Source organism: Amblyraja radiata, chromosome X, assembly GCF_010909765.2.
Source record: "Amblyraja radiata isolate CabotCenter1 chromosome X, sAmbRad1.1.pri, whole genome shotgun sequence".
Taxonomy (NCBI): domain Eukaryota; kingdom Metazoa; phylum Chordata; class Chondrichthyes; order Rajiformes; family Rajidae; genus Amblyraja; species Amblyraja radiata.
This window is the reverse complement of record NC_045999.1, coordinates 14,177,248-14,198,064: the sequence shown is the minus strand read 5'-3', so window position 1 is coordinate 14,198,064 and position 20,817 is coordinate 14,177,248. Positions and strand designations below refer to the sequence as shown.

The 20,817-nt window shown below is 45.1% G+C and overlaps 1 protein-coding gene across 3 annotated transcripts in view; it reads left to right on the top strand.

Annotated features, from left to right (window-relative positions):
• The window catches only part of vps13c (vacuolar protein sorting 13 homolog C), a 294,729-nt gene that overhangs the window by 94,896 nt on the left and 179,016 nt on the right, over nt 1-20,817 (top strand). For all 3 annotated transcript variants that reach the window (XM_033014961.1, XM_033014960.1, XM_033014962.1), the window contains 6 exons: nt 98-251; nt 1,610-1,680; nt 2,881-2,940; nt 12,259-12,424; nt 14,400-14,507; nt 16,578-16,681. In XM_033014961.1, coding sequence (XP_032870852.1) covers nt 98-251; nt 1,610-1,680; nt 2,881-2,940; nt 12,259-12,424; nt 14,400-14,507; nt 16,578-16,681 — 663 coding nt within the window. The remainder of the gene's footprint in view (nt 1-97; nt 252-1,609; nt 1,681-2,880; nt 2,941-12,258; nt 12,425-14,399; nt 14,508-16,577; nt 16,682-20,817) is intronic.

The window sequence follows — 20,817 nt, the reverse complement described above, 5'->3', positions numbered from 1 at the left end:
TCAAGATACTCTGAGAAGAGTGCACCTGAGTTAGCGAGTGAGTGATTTGTGTTACAGACATTCAGTAATGGGCACTCCTTTGGTATCTTGTTGCTAGGTTGTCATTGAACTTTCACGGCAAGACAACCAGGAGAAGCCCCTGCTTGTTTTCAGCGTGTCGCAGCTGGGTACAGAAGTGAACATGAGAACATTTGACTTAACGTCCACATCATATCTGAAAAAAATCAATTGTGATTACTGTGAAGTTCCTGGTAAGTACTTAGCCTCTTAAAATATTTGTAAATGGTCATGCTAGCACTAACCATAGGTATCAATTATTCACGTTGCTGATTTCTATTTTTGTCTTAATTGATTGTCAAGGTTTGGTTCTAAATGAAGATTGTGGTCTGGCTTTATGTTGAAGATCAAGGGGAAAGAAATTCTGACTGTCATATCGCCCTCTTTTTATTTTGACTCGTGCATCAGAACTGCACTGCCAGAGGACAAAACATTGAGGAATAAAGAAAGCGTTCATCCATTTCACAAAGTGCCCTTTGAAGACTGTGTCATGTTTTCCCTTTGCTCTATCTTTTCTCTACCTCTTTTTTTTTGTCTTTGAGTGGGATAAAGACTATGGTAGTTGTATGTTGCTCATGCAGGAAGTGCGACATCAGGGATATATCCAATATCTTACAACCCAGATTACCACCCAGTGGTATGAATATTGATTTCTCCAACTTCCATTCCCTCTCTCTCCATCCCTCCTCCATCCAAGTCATACCAGCTTCAAAGTCACCTTGTTGAGTCTTTGTCTGTACTTGTTCTCACCTAGACCACAGCTAATAATGGCCTGTTTCCTTTATTATTGTTATTTTTTTGCATATCTTTCATTAATTTGTTCTATATCTCTCTACATCACCGTCTATATCTCTTGTTTCCCTTTCCCCTGACTCTCAGTCTGAAGAAGTGTCTCAACCCGAAAAGTCACCCACTCCTTTTCTCCAGAGATGCTGCCGGACCCACTGAGTTACTCCAGCTTTTTGTGTCTATCTTCGGTTTAGACCAACGTCTGTAGTTCCTTACTACACTGCCCATATCTTTGGTGATTTAGCTTGTCCCGCTAAATGTCCGGGCAAACTGTAAAACAGTTGGAGTTGTGACTGAATATGCTATGGAGCAGTGAGGATGTGGGATATGTTGCAAATAGTATATTTAGTGAGGTGGTCACGCCACAAGTGCAGTGAGAGGGATTGGTGACCATCTCCTTGGTGCCCTGGTTTCTTCCCACGTCCCAAAGACGTGCAAGTTTGTCGGTCAATTGCCTCTGTACATTGCCTCTGATGTGTAGGGAGTGGACGGGAACATGGCATAACATCAAACTAGTGTGAACGATTGATCTATGGTCATGATCTTGATGGACTGAAATGCCGGTTTCCATGTTGCATCTGTAATAATTTTTTGAAAATTGGCTTATTAAGAACTACTGTAATTTTTAATTTTACCTAAGACGCAGTGGAATTATCTTGCGTTGAGATTTCTCGATTGCCTTTACCTTATTGTAATATTTTAAATTGTGGTCTATTAAAGGAGGACACATTAAAGTTGTACGTGATGGGTTTGTGTTCCTCAGATCAGAAGCTTCATTTGATCAGTTGCGTAGATCCCATTGGTTCGGATCTTCTGAAAGTGGAATACATTAAGGTTGGTTAATAATCTTCCATTAAATGTATCTTTGGGATAAATTAGAGGTCTCATTCACTTGCAAGTATTTTTAGATATTGTCGAAGCAATTAGCGACGTTGATTTTGGCCACTAAACCAGAAGTTATGGAGTCGTACAGCTGATAAACAGATCCTTCCTTTTTCAGACTCTTTTGTCATGGGATCAGTTTGTTGCCACTCGGAATTTCCTACATTTCAGTTAGGTCTCTCCTTAGACACCTTCACATCAAGGAATACAAACCATATTAGTCTGATCTCCTCGTAGCTGAAATTATCCCTCCCAGGCAACATTGCGGTGAATCTCCTCTGTCCGCCTCCATGCAAACACATCCTTTCTATAATGTGGCAACCAGAACTGTATGTGGTACAGTTTATAGTCTTTGACAGTTCCACTCTGGGGAAAAAAAGGTTCTGACTACTATCTAATTTTATATTCTTCTATCAGGTCTCCCTTCAACCTCTGGCATTCCAGAGAAAACAATCCAAGTTTGTCCAGCTGTGTGTCATTGCATGTGTCCTACCTTTAATATTCTCACAAAGTACTTGTTCTTCATACCACCTCATACTTACCAGCCTTAAAGTTCATTTGTAACTGTCCAGACCAAGACAGCTGATCTTTTGCTTCTCTTTGAAATAACGTAATTGTAATTAAGTTCATTTTTGTTGGTGATTGGGCGATAACTGCAGGTCTTAGCAATGTTAATAACGCGCGATCAGCGGTCGATGAGTGTGAGGTGAGGGGGGAGGCAGGGAGGGGAAGACAATTGGGACCCGGCGTGGGGGGGCTGCCGTAATGAACAATGGAGGACCATTGTAGTAGGGGCACTGCCTTGAGAGATGGTGGGAGAACGAAGGGGGACCTGGTGTGGGGGGGGGCACTCTAGTTTTAGAACCCTCTGCCCAGGGGATAAGCCTGCGTTTGTTTGTTTGTTCGTTGGTTCTGGTTAAGGCGCTGTGCACACGGCAGCCAGACAAAAGTCTTTTTCTTTTTTTTCCATTTTCACTTTTTCACTTTTAATTAAATTTTAATTTCAAGTTTTCGTGTACTTGTGTGTTAGGACTGTTGGCAATCCAATCTCCCTCGGGATGAATAAAGTTGTATCATATCGTTAAACAGAATTTGCTGATAATTTATATCTGACATGAAGTAAAGCTAAATAATCAAAATGTATTGTTGCAGATTGATAAAAATAGCCCACATTTTAAAAAGAATAAGGACACCACTGAACAGACGCTCACGGTAAGTCTTTATGATCTTCACATGCCAACACTTTCAACTGTTTCCAAAGTAACTTCAAAAGAGTTTGAAGTTAACTTGCAAGCATCTGGAAGATATTTCAGTCGCTGAATGAAGAACATTAAGTTGGCATTGGTAAGCAATTTTCAAGTTCAAGTTCAAGTGAGTTTATTGTCATGTGTCCCTGTATAGGACAATGAAATTCTTGCTTTGCTTCAGCACACAGAACATAGTAGGCATTTACTACAAAACAGATAAGTCTGTCCATATACCATGATATAAATATATACACACATGAATAAATAAACTGATAAAGTGCAAATAACAGAAAATGGTTTATTAATAATCAGAGTTTTGTCCAAGTCAGGTTTAATAGCCTGATGGCTGTGGGGAAGTAGCTATTCCTGAACCTGGTTGTTGCAGGTTTTTATTGTGTTTTCTAAAAAAAAGAACATGAGAGGCGGCACGGTGGTACAGCGGTAGAGTTGCTGAGCTTGCAGCGCCGGGGACCCGGGTTTGATCCCGACTATGGGTGCTGTCTGTACGGAGTTTGTACGCTCACTCCATGATCTGCGTGGGCTTTCTCTGAGATCTTCGGCTTCCTCTCACACTCCAAAGATGTACACGTTTGTAGGTAAATTGGCTTGGTAAATGTAAAAATTGTCCCTAGAGTGTGTAGGATAGTGTTAATTTGCAGGGATCGCTGGTCTGTGCGGACTCAGTGAGTCATAGGGCCTGTTTCCGCACTGTATCTCTAAACTAAACTAAAAACTAAAGTACCCGTTAGAAAAGTACATCAATGCTGAATTCAGGATGAAACAATTTTTTGATGATATATGTCCTTTGAATCTACTGAAGAATCGTATGACAATGGGATATATTAAAGATGATTTAAGAATTTTGTACTGTTTTTTTTAAATGCTATCATTTGGTGCGCCCTTTTGTTCCCTATTTCCTAAAATCAACTAGTTTCAATTTGTAAATTAAGTTGTTCAAAATTCAGTTTCATGTTTTGTAATTGTGTGCTGCTTGGCACAGTATAAATGGACAGGGAATTAATTAATTTGTATGTAGAGTGTCTTTGTAGCATGAGCTCAGTTTTTGAAAGCCCCTGCTTTATATTTAGTGAGCTCCAGCCTGGTGTGTTTCGTTTGATTTTCTCTCCTGACCACCCCTCCCTTTCCCCCATCATAAGAGAATGTGTAGGAAGGAATGGCAGATGCTGCTTAACACAGAAGATAGACACAAAATGCTGGAGTAACTGCTGGATGCTATGAAACCAGCTGTGGATGTAGGCTCTTGTGGAATAAGCTGCAGAAGCTAGGACTGGAGAGGGAAGAAGAGGGAGTGGCCAGGGTGCAACTCGTTCTTGATAATGCTGCTGGCCTTCAGGGCCGGATTTAGATGAAGAGAGGCCCTAAGCTGTTCCACTTGTGAGGCCCGCTCCGCGTTGGTTTTCAGCGCTGGCGGCGAGGCAGCGACTGGACAGCCATGGCGGTCAAATCTCCCACAATTCAAAGCGAGGGAGAAAGTGCCCAGCGCCGACCAGTTGCCGTTGCAGTGCGCATGCGCAGGGCGGCCGATGATGTGCTGGCCGCAGCAACGCGCATGCGCAGGGCGGCCGATGATGTGCTGGCCGCAGCAACGCGCATGCGCAGGGCGGCCTGCCGTGCCGGCGGATGAGGAGCGAGCGGAGCCCGGCGGCCCGGACACGGATAGCGGGGGGGAGATGGTGAGAGAGAGATAGAGAGGGGGGCCTGCCCAGAGTTGAATGGTAGGTGTCATGCCTTGGCCGGAGGCCCTCCTAGACCTCGAGGCCCTAAGCTTAAGCTTGTCTAGTTTATAGGTAAATCCGGCCCTGCTGGCCTTGCTGAGGCAGCATGACGTGTAAATGGAGTCATTGAAAAGGAGGTTGGTTTGGCTGATGGTCTGGGCTGCGTCCACAATTTTCTGCAATTTCTTGCGGTCTTGGATGCAGCTGTTCCCAAACCATGCTGTGATGCATGCGGATAAAATGCATTCTACGGCGCATCTATAGAAGTTGGTGAGAGTTGTTGGGGACATGGTGAACTTCCTCAGCCAAAGTAGGAAAAAGTTGTTTCACAAACAGCAGTTGTTAAAGAATCATGCCTAGTGGTACTCATTCACAAAGATCCCTTATTTTATTTAGTTCCCCCATTAGGGAAAATCAGCCAAAGGGGAAGATGGTGTGATAGTGTGTAATCTTCAAAGTCCTCACTCTGTCTCAAAGGCTGTGCACACTTCCTACTGTTGTTCTGCAGCGTATTAATCATTGTATCATGTTGGTCACCCATCAGAAGTTGGCTGTAGGATAGTGACAAATCATAAATAGGCAAATCTCTTGATGAGCACTACCTGCATTCCATCAGCTCGAGAATCAGTGCTTTTTATGTCAAATGCTGTTGGGAAGAGAAACTTGTTGGCTCACTTATGAAGACGGAGTTGGTTGCCCCATCATTGACCAAGATGGTCTCCTCCATGTCTCCCTTTATAACTCAAGCCCTCCAGTCCTGGTAACATCCTGTGAATGGTGGATTTAGTTGGCGGTGAAGTGCAACATTGCAGCCAGCAAGTTTGAGAAAAGCATTAAATTAAATTTAAATTTCTTTATTTATATAGCACATTTTTAGTCAACTTGCATTGACCCCAAAGTGCTTCACATAATTACATTCACACACACAGGCAAAGGTGGGTGAAGTGTCTTGCCCAAGGACACACACAGGCCAAAGGTGGGTGAAGTGTCTTGCCCAAGGACACAACGACAGTATGCACTCCAAGCGGGATTCGAACCAGCTACCTTCCGGTTGCCAGCCAAACACTTAGCCCATTGTGCCATCTGTCGGCCCGCATTGGGTCAGAGACTGTGTAGGAAGGAACTGCAGATGCTGGTTTACACGGAAGAGAGACACAAAACGCTGGAGTAACTCAGGCAGTATCTCTGGAGAGGAATGGGTGATGTTTCGGGTCGAGACCCTTCTTCACAGAGACGGGTTCTGTTGTAGACTCCCCAGTATCAGCCTGCGTGCTGTCATGGAGCAGATGGAGACTAGTTTCTGTGGGAAGCTGAAATTGAGAAGAGTGTTGTGATTAATGGTGTTAAAGCCTTCAGTGAAGTCAAAGAAGGTGATGTATTGTGATGATGCTGCTTCTTGCATATTTTATTAGAGATATAATGTTGTAAAGGTCCTGGTTGTGAAAGTCCTGGTCAATATGCCTTGATAGATGGAATCCATGCTCCCAGTTGGAGATCAGCTCTTTATCCACCAGTAGGGGGTAGATGAGGAGGATTCTCGTGATTAGTTGCCCTGTTTCAGATAGCAGGAAGATCTCTCTGTGCTCACCACAGTAGGACTTGTCTCCTTTCTTGAAGATGTCCAATTACAGCACCTCCTTCCAGACTTGGATGACATAGATTGTGCATTAATGATTGAAGATTTTACAATTTTTTGAGGGGAGATTCCTTCAGCTGTAATTTTTGGATATGGCCTTTTTTAACTACCGTGTTCTACTGGTAAGCATTTCAGAGGAATTAGCACAAGTGGTGGGTCTGGAGCTACATCGAAACCAGACTGGCTTCTGAAGGATGGGAGACTTCCATCTGTGAGGAATATCAGTGAACTAGAGGTTTTTACAACAATCCAAACTTTTTTTTACAGCTTTGTTTGTGATTAGTATGGACTTTAACTGAACTCAGCAAACTCACAACGAATGATCAGTTATATTCATGTCATGCATGGTGATAGCAAATTTAAACAGCTATCTGTAGTAGAAAGCTCCAAGACCAGCTCCAGTATTGTTTTCAATACTGGTGGAGCCGACCATATAATGCTGAAGCTGTGTGATCACAGACAACATTTGTCTTGAGTGCCAGAAGCTTTAGGCTCTGAAGCTAGATGTGGCTCTCACAAAGCTGTTACAGTGCAGCTACAATGTTGGCACCAGTCCACTATTACAGATGGAAGGTGTAATAATAGTTACCATGGCAGATTTGCAAGGCTCCAGACTTCATTTTACTTCGGAGTCACGTGAGTGACTACGTGAAGAAGGGCCGTCCGTCTGCGTGCGCATCATTACGTCTGAAAGCTACGCGCAACGTCCGACTGGCAGGGGCGCTGCGTCCTCCCAGCGGTTAGGTTTAAAAAACATCAGGTAAGTTTTTAAAACTACTCTGCGGTCTTTTGCGGGTTCAGAAAATATTTGTATTTTCAGGAGTGGACCCAGCATGTCGAAGGTGAAGAGACGGTCTGCGGGGAAGTCGGCTACCGAAGACGGTGGTAATCCGGGTAGCGGGCGACTGTCTGTTTCACCGACATTGCCGCCGGCAGCAGAGCCGGCAGGAGCAGACCTGGTGCATGAGCAAAGCACCGTGGCAGGACGCAAGGTCACACACAAGTCTGCCAGACCCATTGACTCAGATGAGTCAGGGGAGGAGGGATACCCTCCATCATCGGAAAGCCTCCGTGGGCGAATTTCCCATATGGAGCAACTCATGGAGAAGTTGCTCCACAATGATCTGCTCCGTAGGAGGGAGCAGTATCAGCACGGGTCTCCACAGGAGGCCGTGCCAGCAGCCTCATACATGGGGCAGCAATATGTCTTCCCCGGAGAAGGTGGAAGTACATTATGGACAACAGTACCCTGACTCTGAATACGGGAGCACAGCGGGGGAGCATTCCCAGGGACGCGGAGCGGGAGTACCGCTACAATCATCCAGGTTTGCTATAACGACGCCATTGGGTGCACCCCTGGACGAAGACCTGGCCAGTAACATAAATTACGTGGCAGCTCACCAGTTGAAAGAACTGGCCATGGAGGAAACCATGAACAGGTACCCCCCTCCTGCAAACTGTGCCTCCCTCAACGTTCAAGCTGTGAACCACGCCACCTGGGGACAGATTGGACCAGGAGTCAGAACACAGGAGATGAAACTCCAGAGAGTCCTCAAATTAGTGGCTTCTGGCATCACGTTATTCGCAAGAAGAGTAGATGGAGGACTACTCAGCGACAGAGACCAAGACATCATGGCATTACTCTGTAATGCCCATTTTGAAATTAATTGCCTGCGTAAAAACGCAATAAGACCGGCAATTAATTCAAACTTTGCTGTGCTATGTAAGGCCAGCAATGTCCAGCCAGCCAAATTTCTATTTAGCGAAGATCTGCCAAGGCAGGTACGGGATCTGGACGATGAGGCAAAGATCGTCCACCTTATAACTAAAGGCCAGACCACACAAAAAGGTTAATCGCAAAGGATGCACCCTTATAGCTCCAGGCGATACACGCCTAGGGGCCCCGGCACTGGTGGAAAACCTACACAAGAGGCATCAAGGTCTTTTTTAGGGGTAGGCCCCAGCCGGCCCACAGCGAGAATGTGCAAAGGGCAACCACCAGCTCAACCCTCCAAGCCTCACGAGCGGAAACCAGCGCCATACCGCCAGTAACATCGGAGGTAAGTCAACCTAGTTCCTTGGGGAACACCTTAGGTAGGCCTCACGTACCAGTGGGGGGAAGGTTGAAATATTTCTTGAATGAATGGTGTTGGGTCACAACGGATCCGTTTATACTGCACGGTAGACAATGGTTCAAAATTGAGTTCAATTTGGATTCATTACCACCCACACAATATTCACCAAATCGCACATATGTTTTCTCACAACAAGAAACTTTGGATATACAAGCAGAAATTCAAACATTATCTGACAAAAATGTCATTGAGAAGTCACATCCAGAACCTCACCAATTTATATCCAATATTTTCTCAAAAGAGAAAAAAGATGGAGGGTGTCGTATCATACTAGATCTTACGGAACTCAATACACATGTGCAATATAAACACTTCAAATTGGATAACTTTGGAACAGCAATGCAGTTGGTTTCCAAAAATGGTTATATGGCATGCATCAACCTTAAAGATGCATACTATTTGGTGTCTATTCACAAAGAGCACAGGAGATATTTGAAATTTAACTGGATGGGTCAGTACTGTCAATACAAGGCACTGCCAAATGGGCTGACTTCAGCCCCCAGACTATTCACAAAACTACTGAAACCTATTCTGGGTTTACTGCGATTCCAGAATCACATAGTCATGGCATATTTGGAAGACATTTTCATATTTGGGGTCACCAAAGAATTGGCAGAATCATCAGTTATAGCAACAAAAACCATGTTTGAAAGACTTGGTTTCCTCATCCATCCAGTTAAATCAAAACTGACACCTACCAAGGCTATTGATTATCTAGGGTTCACAATTAACACAGTTCACATGTTAGTGACTTTGCCCAGGGGCAAACAACTAGATCTAACAAAAGCCTGCAATAACCTTATAGTCAAATATAAGCCATCTATCAGGCAAACAGTGAGTGTGATTGGCAAATTAGTGGCTGCATTTCCAGCAGTACGCTACGGGCCTTTGCATTATCAAAATTTACAACGAGCAAAGGAACGAGCACTCAGATTCCACGCTGGTCAATACGGCACATCAATGCGATTGCCAGCTGAGGCCATTGTTGAATTACAATGGTGGATGACGAATATATGTCATAACTCAAGGGAAATCTTGCTGGTTACCCCATCGGTGGTCCTACAAACCGGTGCAAGCGGTTTAGGATGGGGAGCAACTGACACAGTCATCAGCTGCGGGGGTAGATGGAATGAGCAGGAGTCTGCAATTCTTCAACAACATGGGATCAATTACCTAGAATTGTTGGGGGCACGCTATGGGCTCAAGGCTTTTTGCAGCACCATGCAACATGTGCATGTTCAACTTCAGGTGGATAACACTACAGCGATGGCATATGTCAATCACATGGGTGGTGTTAAATCTGTATCTTGTGACAGATTGACAAATCTTATCTGGCACTGGTGTATCGAGAGGGATATTTGGGTCACAGCTGTCTATCTACCAGGTAGATACAACACGGTGGCAGATGCCAGGTCACGGATATTTAATGACAGCACGGAATGGATGTTGAATCGTGCAGTTTTTAACGAAATAACCACACGATATGGCATCCCAGATATTGATCTGTTTGCATCCAGATTAAACCATCAGTTACCCAAATATGTGTCCTGGGAGCCGGACCCAGGGGCAGTGGCAGTAGATGCTTTCTCCCTCAATTGGGGAGGAATTTTCATGTATGCATTTCCTCCATTTTGCCTCATCAGCCGATGCTTGCCAAAAATCAAGCAAGACAAAGCCACAGGCATATTGGTAGTGCCAGATTGGCCTACACAAGCCTGGTTCCCGAGAATCTTGGGAATAATAACCCAGCCATTAATGGCTGTACCCAAGAGCAGGGACTTACTAGTGCACCCAGTGACGGGGAGCAACCATCCACTACATGACCAAATCAATTTATTGGTTTGCAGATTCTGAGAAGGCCATATCAGGGGCTCGGACTGTCCGAACGGACTGTGGATGTGATAACAGCGGCCTGGAGGGACAGTACTCAAAAACAGTACGTCTCTCACATAAAGAAGTGGGAAATGTTCTGCAAGGCCGCCAACATTTCATATGATACAGCTCGGATCACGGATATACTAGAGTTCCTATCCACCCTGTACTATGATCATAAATTAGGCTCTAGTGCAATAAATAGTGCCATAAGCGCGCTATCCTCCTATTTAATGCTGGAGGCAGGGCACGGGTCGATAGATAACCAGATTTATGAAGGGTATATTCAATTCTACACCACTAAGGATAAGGTACACGGACATCTGGGATGTGAGCGTGGTGCTTACTCTACTTCGACGATGGGCACCAGCTATGTCCTTACCCTTATCAAAACTCACCCTGAAGGTGGTCATGCTGATGGCGCTGGTAACAGCACAAAGAGTCCAGACTCTGCACAAGTTGCGACTTGACTACATGACCACCAATGTCAACAATATAACTTTTGTCATCAAGGACTTGATAAAACAGAGCAGGACAGGAGTGCCAGGGATCAAGATAGAGTTCTTGGCATATCCCGAGGACCCACGGTTGTGTGTGGTAACACACTTACATCATTACCTAAGAGTCACGAGGGACCTCAGAGGCTCTGAGCAATCGGTCCTGATCAGTCACAAAATACCTCACCATAAGGTATCGACTCAAACCATCTCCAGATGGTTAAAGGATGTAATGGCGAAAGCGGGAGTGAACATTGACATTTTTAAATCTCACTCCACCAGGGCTGCATCTACGTCGGCAGCAAGAGCTATGGACGTGCCCCTCGATGACATCCTAGCGGCTGCAGGATGGGCAAATGAACGAATGTTCCACCGGTTTTACAACAAACCTATAACCGGACCGGGGGTGTTTGCACGTACCGTTTAAAGTTCTGTTTCATAGTTTCCCCCCAGGATGGGAGGGGTTACTATTTAAAAATATATATATTTTCACTTTAAAGCATCAGTGTCATTACTTAACTACGTTATGTCTGAATGCTTTAAGGACTACACGCATCCATGGTCAATCCATTCAGTGTGTAACGCCTGGATTCGTAACCGGCGTGAAATCACAGAGCTTTGAAATCTTCACGTATTAACTCACGTGACGCCGAAGTAAAATAGTAAGATTAAACGAGAACTTACCAGTTTGAAGGTTGATCTTGATTTTATGAGGAGTTACGATGAGCGATTACGTGCCCACCGCTCCCTCCCTCATATTATCAAGGTCATATGGAAGTTCTAGTTTCTTCACAATCTTACTATTCTCATGTCTTCTTTTTTATCTGTGATTTTACACCGCTGCTTTGAAGATTGACGCGCACACAGACGGACGGCCCTTCTTCAGGTAATCTCTCATCGTGTCTATTCCATTTCCTGCACAGGGAAGGCATGGTGGCGCAGATGGTAGAACTGCTGCCTCACAGCTCCAGAGACTCGGGTTTGATTGAGACCTTGGGTGCTGTCTGTGGAGTTTGCACTTTCTCCCTGTGACCATTTGGTTTCCTCCAGCTACTCCGGTTTCTTCCCACATACTAAAGTGTGTGAATTTGTAGGTTAATTGGCCTCTGCAAATTGTCCCTAATGCGAAAGTGGAATAACATAAAACTAGCATGAACCGGTGATCAATGGTCAGTGAGAATTTGGTGGGCTGAAGGGCCTGTTCCCATGCTCTATCACTGAAATAAACTTTACCATAGGCTGAAGAATGTAACAGAAGAATCCAACAGATATTCTCTACTGGAATGGTTTTAATTTCATTTGAATGATTGTCTGGAATATATTTGAAGTGCGAGAATAATAGTTCAAGAATTACAAAAGGAATTTGATAAAGGAGGCAACACAGCATATTTTTGTTTTAATTTCCAGGTTGCAGTTTCTTCACTGAATTTCCTGTTGCATGCAAAAGCTTTGCTTTCCACCATCAATTTCCTGACAACAGCTATTCCATCTGGAAGCACAGCCTCTACTGAGAAGGACCATGAAACAAAGTTACAGGATCAGGGGCTGGAAAAAGGAGATGCTGCAAAAAAAGGTACAGGGCATTTTCGGAGCCTGATAATCGTGAATTGATATTGATCATCCACTGATCAGGATTAATGTTAGCGTCTTTTTGAGGGGCAGATGTGTTTATGTGGTTAGCATTTTGTGTATGGTCTTCAGCTAACTGAGGTGCCCAACAATCTGTGTGAAGAGCTGAACCTAGAAAATAAAGTTGCAGACCCATATACAGATTATTAAGAATGAACTAATTTTGTATAAATCTTCTCTTTAAAAGTAGTCTGTCTGATGACCACCAGGGGCACCGAACGATTGGCAGCTCCGCTCACAGCTTGTCAGTTTTTTCGTCTTTTATTTATTTTTAGTGTGTGTTAAAAGTCTGTGTAAATGTTCTCCGGTTTGTTTTATGTGGGGGGTGGGGGAAACTTTTTTTCAGTTGCTTACCTTACCGGAGATGCGATTATTTTCCGGATTGGAACTCCGGTCGCTCTGCGGCCTACCATCGATGGAGCTGGAGGCCTCCTTGGACTGACTTGAACCCCGCTGCGGGGTGTGGACTTAACATCGGAGTTGATCCCTTGCCAGGGACATTACATCGGGAGCTCGTAGTCTCGGGAGAGGCTAGTCGGGAGCTCCAATGACACAGAGAAGTCAACCAGCCCCGACGCGGGGTCCGATCGACAGTGCGGGGGAGCTGACATCCCCCCCCGATGCAGGAGCTGATCGCCCTGATGCGGAGGGCCCAAACGCCGCCGGCTACGGGAGTCAAGATTGTCCCGTCAACGGAGGGCTCGAGGCCCCCGACCGCGGGAGAGCAAAGAAGGAAAGAGAATTGAACTTTTTTTCGCCTTCCTTCACAGTGAGGAATGTGGAGGAGTCACTGTGGTGGATGTTTATGTTCAAATGTATTTTGTGTGTTCCGTTGCTTTTTATTTGTATGACTGACTTGGCAAATGAAATTCCTTGTATGTTGCAAAACATAATTGGCTAATAAAGTATTATTAAACATAGAAACATAGAAATTAGGTGCAGGAGTAGGCCATTCGGCCCTTCGAGCCTGCACCGCCATTCAATATGATCATGGCTGATCATCCAACTCAGTATCCCGTACCTGCCTTCTCTCCATACCCTCTGATCCCCTTAGCCACAAGGGCCACATCTAACTCCCTCTTAAATATAGCCAATGAACTGGCCTCGACTACCCTCTGTGGCAGGGAGTTCCAGAGATTCACCACTCTCTGTGTGAAAAAAGTTCTTCTCATCTCGGTTTTAAAGGATTTCCCCCTTATCCTTAAGCTGTGACCCCTTGTCCTGGACTTCCCCAACATCGGGAGCAATCTTCCTGCATCTAGCCTGTCCAACCCCTTATTGTGATTGATTAATTGATTATGCTTACTTCAAAGAATTACCAGTTACATCCAAAGCTCTTCTCGGACAAAGGAGCTTGTGTCTGAATCTATTGTGGATTATACTTCCACAACCCTTTTATTTTCCCAAAAGTTATTTGTTTGCATGGAGAAACATCCATGGAGAAACATCAGGAATCTTGAGCGAAAGACTCACAGTGCTCAGCGGGTCAGGCAGCATCTCTGGAGAACATGAATAAACAATGTTTGGGGTCGAGACCCTTGTTCACACAGGAATCTTGTTCCTGTCCAAGATGCTTTCTGTCTTGGGATCTAACGTACCCTGTCAGGCAACCAGAGTGATCGTACCTCCCCTCCCGAAATGGTCTTGATGCAAATTAAAATCGTCAGTAGAATATCGTATTTACGAGGGAGCCAACAATAATTGGTCCCTTCAGTGAATACTTATTTTGATGCCTTTATCTGTGTGGTTTTATATTTTGCCTACTACCGAATCTAGAGTTAAATGTCTGTAAACAATAGAACAATTCTTTTCTTTCAAAAAGAAATATATTTTATGATCTTGTATATTTTAGATGCAGCTATTAAAACATCGGAATATTGTAATCATCTGTATACCCTAAATTCTTTTTTTTTAATCAGTTTTGAAAAGCTCAAAGGAAGTTGATTTCAAGCTGTTAGCCATGATGGATGCATTTAATATTGCTGTGTGTGATGAGAGGCGCAATATTGCAGACATCAGAGTACAAGGTAAGATGCCTGTTGAAAGGAAGCATGCTGTGTGATTTGTCCATCTCTTTGGTACTCAACTTTTTCTAGTTTCTTGAAAAATATGAATTTAAACCAAAATTCTAGAAATATTGTGGGCCTGCAACACCTATGAAGATCCCCCCCCCCCCCCACTCAAGCGTCCCAATCCTGCCAGGGGACGGCTGGAGACGTCCAGACTGACGGGACACCAGCCCCCTGGCCCACAGCCAGCGCGGAGAAGAAGCGCCAACTCCAGCTCACCCCCGCCTCTCCCGCTGGGCCAACCGACAGCCCAGACCAACGACACCAGCGGCCCCAGGTCCACAGCCAGCGTGGAGAAGAAGTGCCAATTCCGGCCCAAACCCGCTCCAGCTCCAGACGAACCCGCCAGATGAACTCCAGACGAACGAACAGATGGGGCGCCACGGCGCCTAGTGCCAGTTCTACCACGGCCTGGCCGAGCAGCCTTCCTTCAGCCACCACCCCAAGTACAAGCCGTACCTTGCACACCACCGGCTTCTGCCCCTTCGGTACCCGCTGCCACTTCATCCACAACCCTGAGGAGGAGCGAGGGCCCCAGCCTCGCCTGCGCCCGAGCCTGGGCTCAGCCTCCTCCGGCCCGGCGCGAGACTGGGCCGCGGGACAGGCAGTGCCGAGCTGGAGCCAGCGGCTGCAAGTCTGGGGCCGCCCTGCCCCGCCAGCCGAGGGCCACCCCGGACACCTCCGGACAGGGACGGGACACCGGAGAGGGGACGGGTAGGGTACAGGGATGGCCCAGCAGCAACTCAACAGCACCCGCAGCGACTGAGAGTCAACCCCGACCACGGACAAAACGCAAGTCTGCACACAACGCAGCACCACCATTTCCGAGACTGTTTATAGCTAGTGACCTATGACCTAGGCATGCCCAGTCGGAATACCGATCTCGCTTATATAACATATAACCATATAACAATTACAGCACGGAAACAGGCCATCTCGGCCCTACAAGTCCGTGCCGAACAATTATTTTTCCCTAGTCCCATCTACCTGCACTCAGACCATAACCCTCCATTCCTTTCCCATCCATATACCTATCCAATTTATTTTTAAATAATAAAATCGAACCTGCCTCCACCACTTCCACTGGAAGCTCATTCCACACGGCTACCACTCTCTGAGTAAAGAAGTTCCCCCTCATGTTACCCCTAAACTTCTGTCCCTTAATTCTGAAGTCATGTCCTCTTGTTTGAATCTTCCCTACTCTCAATGGGAAAAGCTTGTCCACGTCAACTCTGTCTATCCCTCTCATCATTTTAAAGACCTCTATCAAGTCCCCCCCTTAACCTTCTGCGCTCCAGAGAATAAAGACCTAACTTATTCAACCTTTCTCTGTAACTTAGTTGCTGAAACCCAGGCAACATTCTAGTAAATCTCCTCTGTACTCTCTCTATTTTGTTGACATCCTTCCTATAATTGGGCGACCAAAATTGTATACCATACTCCAGTATTGGTCTCACCAATGCCTTGTACAATTTTAACATTACATCCCAACTTCTATACTCAATGCTCTGATTTATAAAGGCTAGCATACCAAAAGCTTTCTTTACCACCCTATCTACATGAGATTCCACCTTCAGGGAACTATGCACAGTTATTCCTAGATCCCTCTGTTCAACTGCATTCCTCAATTCGCTCCCATTTACCATGTACGTCCTATTTTGATTTGTCCTGCCAAGATGTAGTACCTCACACTTATCAGCATTAAACTCCATCTGCCATCTTTCAGCCCATTCTTCCAAATGGCCTAAACCTCTCTGTAGACTTTGGAAATCTACTTAATTATCCACAACACCACCTATCTTAGTATCATCTGCATACTTACTAATCCAATTTACCACACCTTCATCCAGATCATTGATGTACATGACAAACAACAGTGGACCCAACACAGATCCCTGAGGCACCCCACTAGTCACCTGCCTCCATCCTGACAAACAGCCATCCACCATTACTCTCTGGCGTCTCCCATTCAGCCACTTATAAGTGTGTTAATATAGTAATTACTGAATTATTTCTGTAACTCTACAGGTTTGGATGCATCCATTTCAGTGCGCTCAAAGGAGACACAAGTCTTTGCCAGACTTCGAGATATTATTGTCACAGATGTCGACTCAAAGACTCGACATAAAAAGGTAATTTTATTGATGACATTTCCTGTGGGTATCTGAATTCATGTCTTGGTCTGCTCCAACCTCTGTCAAGAATATATCAAGAATATATTTTGTATAATGCACTTGCCATCATGAAGTGTTTATTAACTTGCATGGCACGGCAGAAGGAGTAGAAGCTGTTCCGTTCACAGATTAACAATCTCTCCCAATAACGTGACAAACTGAGTGATATTTTATTGTAACTATCATAAAGTTATTGAGGAGGAGTGATGGCAATGGAGGTAAGTGTCAAATAAGTTATTGAGATATTGAGAAATACAGCAGGCAAACAGGCCTTCAGCTCATCATATCTGACCACCTATCACTGATGGAGATGAGTCAGAGTATAGAAGTGAGATCGACTGTTTGACCAAATGGTGCCAACACAATAACCTGGCTCTCATCACCAGCAAAACCAAGGAATTTATTGTGGACTTCGGAAAGGGTAGGACGGGGACCCATAGTCCTGTTTATATCAATGGGTCAATGGTGGAGAGGGTCAAGAGCTTCAAATTCCTGGGCATGCATATCTCTGAAGATCTCTCCTGGTCCGAAAACACTGATTCAATTATAAAGAAAGCACATCAGCGCTTCTACTTCCTGAGAAGATTACGGAGTCGGTATGTCAAGGAGAACTCTCTCGAACTTCTATAGGTGCACAGTAGAGAGCATGCTGACCAGTTGCATCGTGGCTTGGTTCGGCAACTTGAGCGCCCAGGAGTTGAAAAGACTACAAAAAGTTGTAAACACTGCCCAGTCCATCATCGGCTCTGACCTCCCTACCATCGAGGGGATCTATCGCAGTCGCTGCCTCAAAAAGGCTGCCAGCATCATCAAGGATCCACACCATCCTGGCCACTCACTCACCTCCCCGCTGCCTTCAGGTAGAAGGTACAGGAGCCTGAAATCTGCAACATCCAGGTTCAGAAATAGCTACTTTCCCACAGCCATCAGGCTATTAAACTCAACTCAAACAAAACTCTGAACATTAATAGCCCATTGCACTTTATCTGATTATTTATGTGTGTATATATATATTCAATTCTATATGGACACACTGATCTGTTCTGTATTTATTTATGCCTAATATATTCTGTTGTGCTGAAGCAAAGCAAGAATTTCATTGGACACATGACAATAAACTCTCTTGAATCTTGAATCTATTAACACTTATCAGCCACCCATTTACGCTCATCCTACTTCAATTCAACTTGCTTTCCTCTTTCCACTTCATCATCAACTCCATCCAAATCCTACCACACTCCTACACATTTGGTGTAATCTACAGTAGCTAATTACCTGCATGTGATTGCACCTGCATTGAACATGTCTTTTGAACGTGGAAGGGAATGCGGGAGGATGTCATTGAAACCTACTGATCATGAAAGACCCAGATAGAGTGGATGTGGAGAGGATGTCTCCAGTAGTGGGAGAATCTAGGACCAGAGGGCACAGGATAAAAGAATGTACATTTAGAATAGCGATGAGGGGGTGAATCTGTGGAATTCATTGCCGCAGATGGATGTGGAGACCAAGTCATTGGGTGTTTTCAAAGTGATTAGTAAAGACATCTAAGGTTCTGGAGAGAAGGCTGAAGTATGGGGTTGAGAGGGAAAAATATATCACCATTCACGATCAAATGGTGGGTGAAACATGTTCCCTGATCAGCTCTTGAGGATCTACAACCACTACTTTACCACTGATATTTCTGTCTGATATACTTCCACTAATTCTCTCCCCTGCAATTCCACCCTTGGAGTAACATCAGTATGAAGGAACATAGTGATTCATAGTATAGAAGTTGGGAGGGCATGTTACAGATTGAATCAAGGACTAGAGGACATAGGTTTAAGGTGAAGGGCAAAAGATTTAACAGTAATGTGAGGGGTAACTTTTTCACACAAAGGGTGGTAGGTGTATGGAACAAGCGAGGAGGTAGTTGAGTCATGATGGCGCAGCGGTAGAGTTGCTGCCTTACAGCGAATGCAGCGCCGGAGACCTTGGATCGATTCCGACTATGGGTGCTGTCTGTACGGAGTTAGTACGTTCTCCCCGTGACCTGCATGGGTTTTTTCCAAGACCTTCGGTTTCCTCCCACACTCCAGAGACATACAGCTTTGTAGGTTAATTGGCTTAGTAAATGTAAAATTGTCCCTAGTGGGAAAGTGTGATTGTGCGGGGATCGCTGGTCGGCGCGGACCCGGTGGGCCGAAGGGCCTGTTTCCGAGCTGTATCTCTAAACTAAAGCAGACTTGATGGGCCGAATGGCCTAATTCTGCGCTGACATCATATGTCCTTATAGTCTAAGCGGAGCACAGAGAGGAAACCTATGTGGTTATAGGGAGAACGTGCACACTCCATGCAAACAGCACCTGAGGTCAGAATTGAACCCAAGTCCTGCTACCTGCTCTGGCAGCTTGCTCCATACACCCACCAGCCTCTGTAAAAATGTTGCCACTCCGTTTCCCATTAAAATTTTCCCATCGCACCTTAAAATCTATGTCCTCGGGTTCTTGATTTTCCCTACTCTGGGTAAATGACTGTGCATCTACCCTGTATATTCCACACATGATCTTATACACCTCTACAAGATCGCCCCTCATCTTCCTGCACTCCACAGCATAAATTCCTAGCCTGCTCAACCCTCCCCCTACAGTTTAGACCATAAAGTCCTCGCAACATCCTTGTAAATCTTCCTGCATCCTTTCCAACTGCATCTTTCCGACAACAGGGTGACTAAAACTGAACACAATATTCTGAAAGTGGCCTCACCAATTGTAACTGCAACTGTTATGTTACAATTCCATCTCAATACCCAACTTAAGAGTTCTCACTCAATGCCCTGTCTGATCAAGGCCGATGTGCCGATGCCTTCTTGACCACCCTATCTATTTGTGATGCCACTTTCAGTGAACTATGTCCCTGCACTCCTAGATCCCTCTGCTCTGCAACACTGTCCAGAGCCCTGCCATTTATTGTGAAGGTCCTGCCCTGGTTTGCTTCCTAGACTGCAACACCTTGCACTAACCCTGCATGAAACTCCATTAAAACTCAGCTCAAAGATTCAGGTGTATTTTTTAATCACCATCTAAGTACCCACAATACCACCTACTTTAGTATTGTTTTTATCTGAATCTCGTTGCCATTGGAAGACTCCCTTAATTGGCTGCCGCAAACTGCCCTGAGAAAAGAGCATTTACTTCTTTGAGTCACAGTGGAAACAGTATCTTCGGCCCAACCTGCCCACACCGGCCAACATGTCCCATCTACACTAGTCCCACCTGCCTGCGCTTGGCCCATATCCCTCCAACCTGTCTTATCCATGTACCTGTCTAACCGTTTCTTAAATGTTGGGATAGTCCCAGCCTCAACTGCCTGCTCTTGCACCTTGGTCCATACACACACCACCCTCTGCATGATAAAGTTACCCCTCAGATTGCTGTTAAATCTTTTCCCCTTCACCTTAAACCTATGTCCTCTGATCCTTGATTCAAACTGTAACATGCTCTCCCAACCTCTACGCTCACTATGAATCACTATACTATGATTCACCATGTTCCTTCATACTGATGTTACTCCAATGGTGGAAATGCAGGGGAAGGAATTAGTGGAAGTATATCAGACAGAAATATCAGTGGTAAAGTCATGGCTGTAGATCCTAAAGAGTTGATCAGGGAGCATACTTCACTTAATGAGCTGTGAAGTGTTTGCTGGGCGAATGAAAGACTACTTCTGGTACCTCAACAAGAACATGAACGCCATGAGGGCGACTAGCTGTCACCCTGTGTTCAACAACACCTTCTAGTTTTCCAAGTTATAATAGGTAAGATCACCCTCAGGCCATCCAATCACTATAAACTTGGCTTCCTCAGAGTAACAATGCATAGAGGACGGTAGACAAAATGCAGGAGAAACTCAGCGGGTGAGGCAGCATCTGTGGAGCGAAGGAATAGGTGATGTTTCGGGCCGAAACCCTTCTTCTTTCTCTGGTTGTGGCCTATTCTGAAAATCCTTGCACTTGAAGTTGTCTATGCTAAAGCAAGCATAGGAGGAGAGGGCAGAATTTATATGGGTGGCATTGGCCAAGAAAAAATGACAATTGGATAATCAGGTGGTTA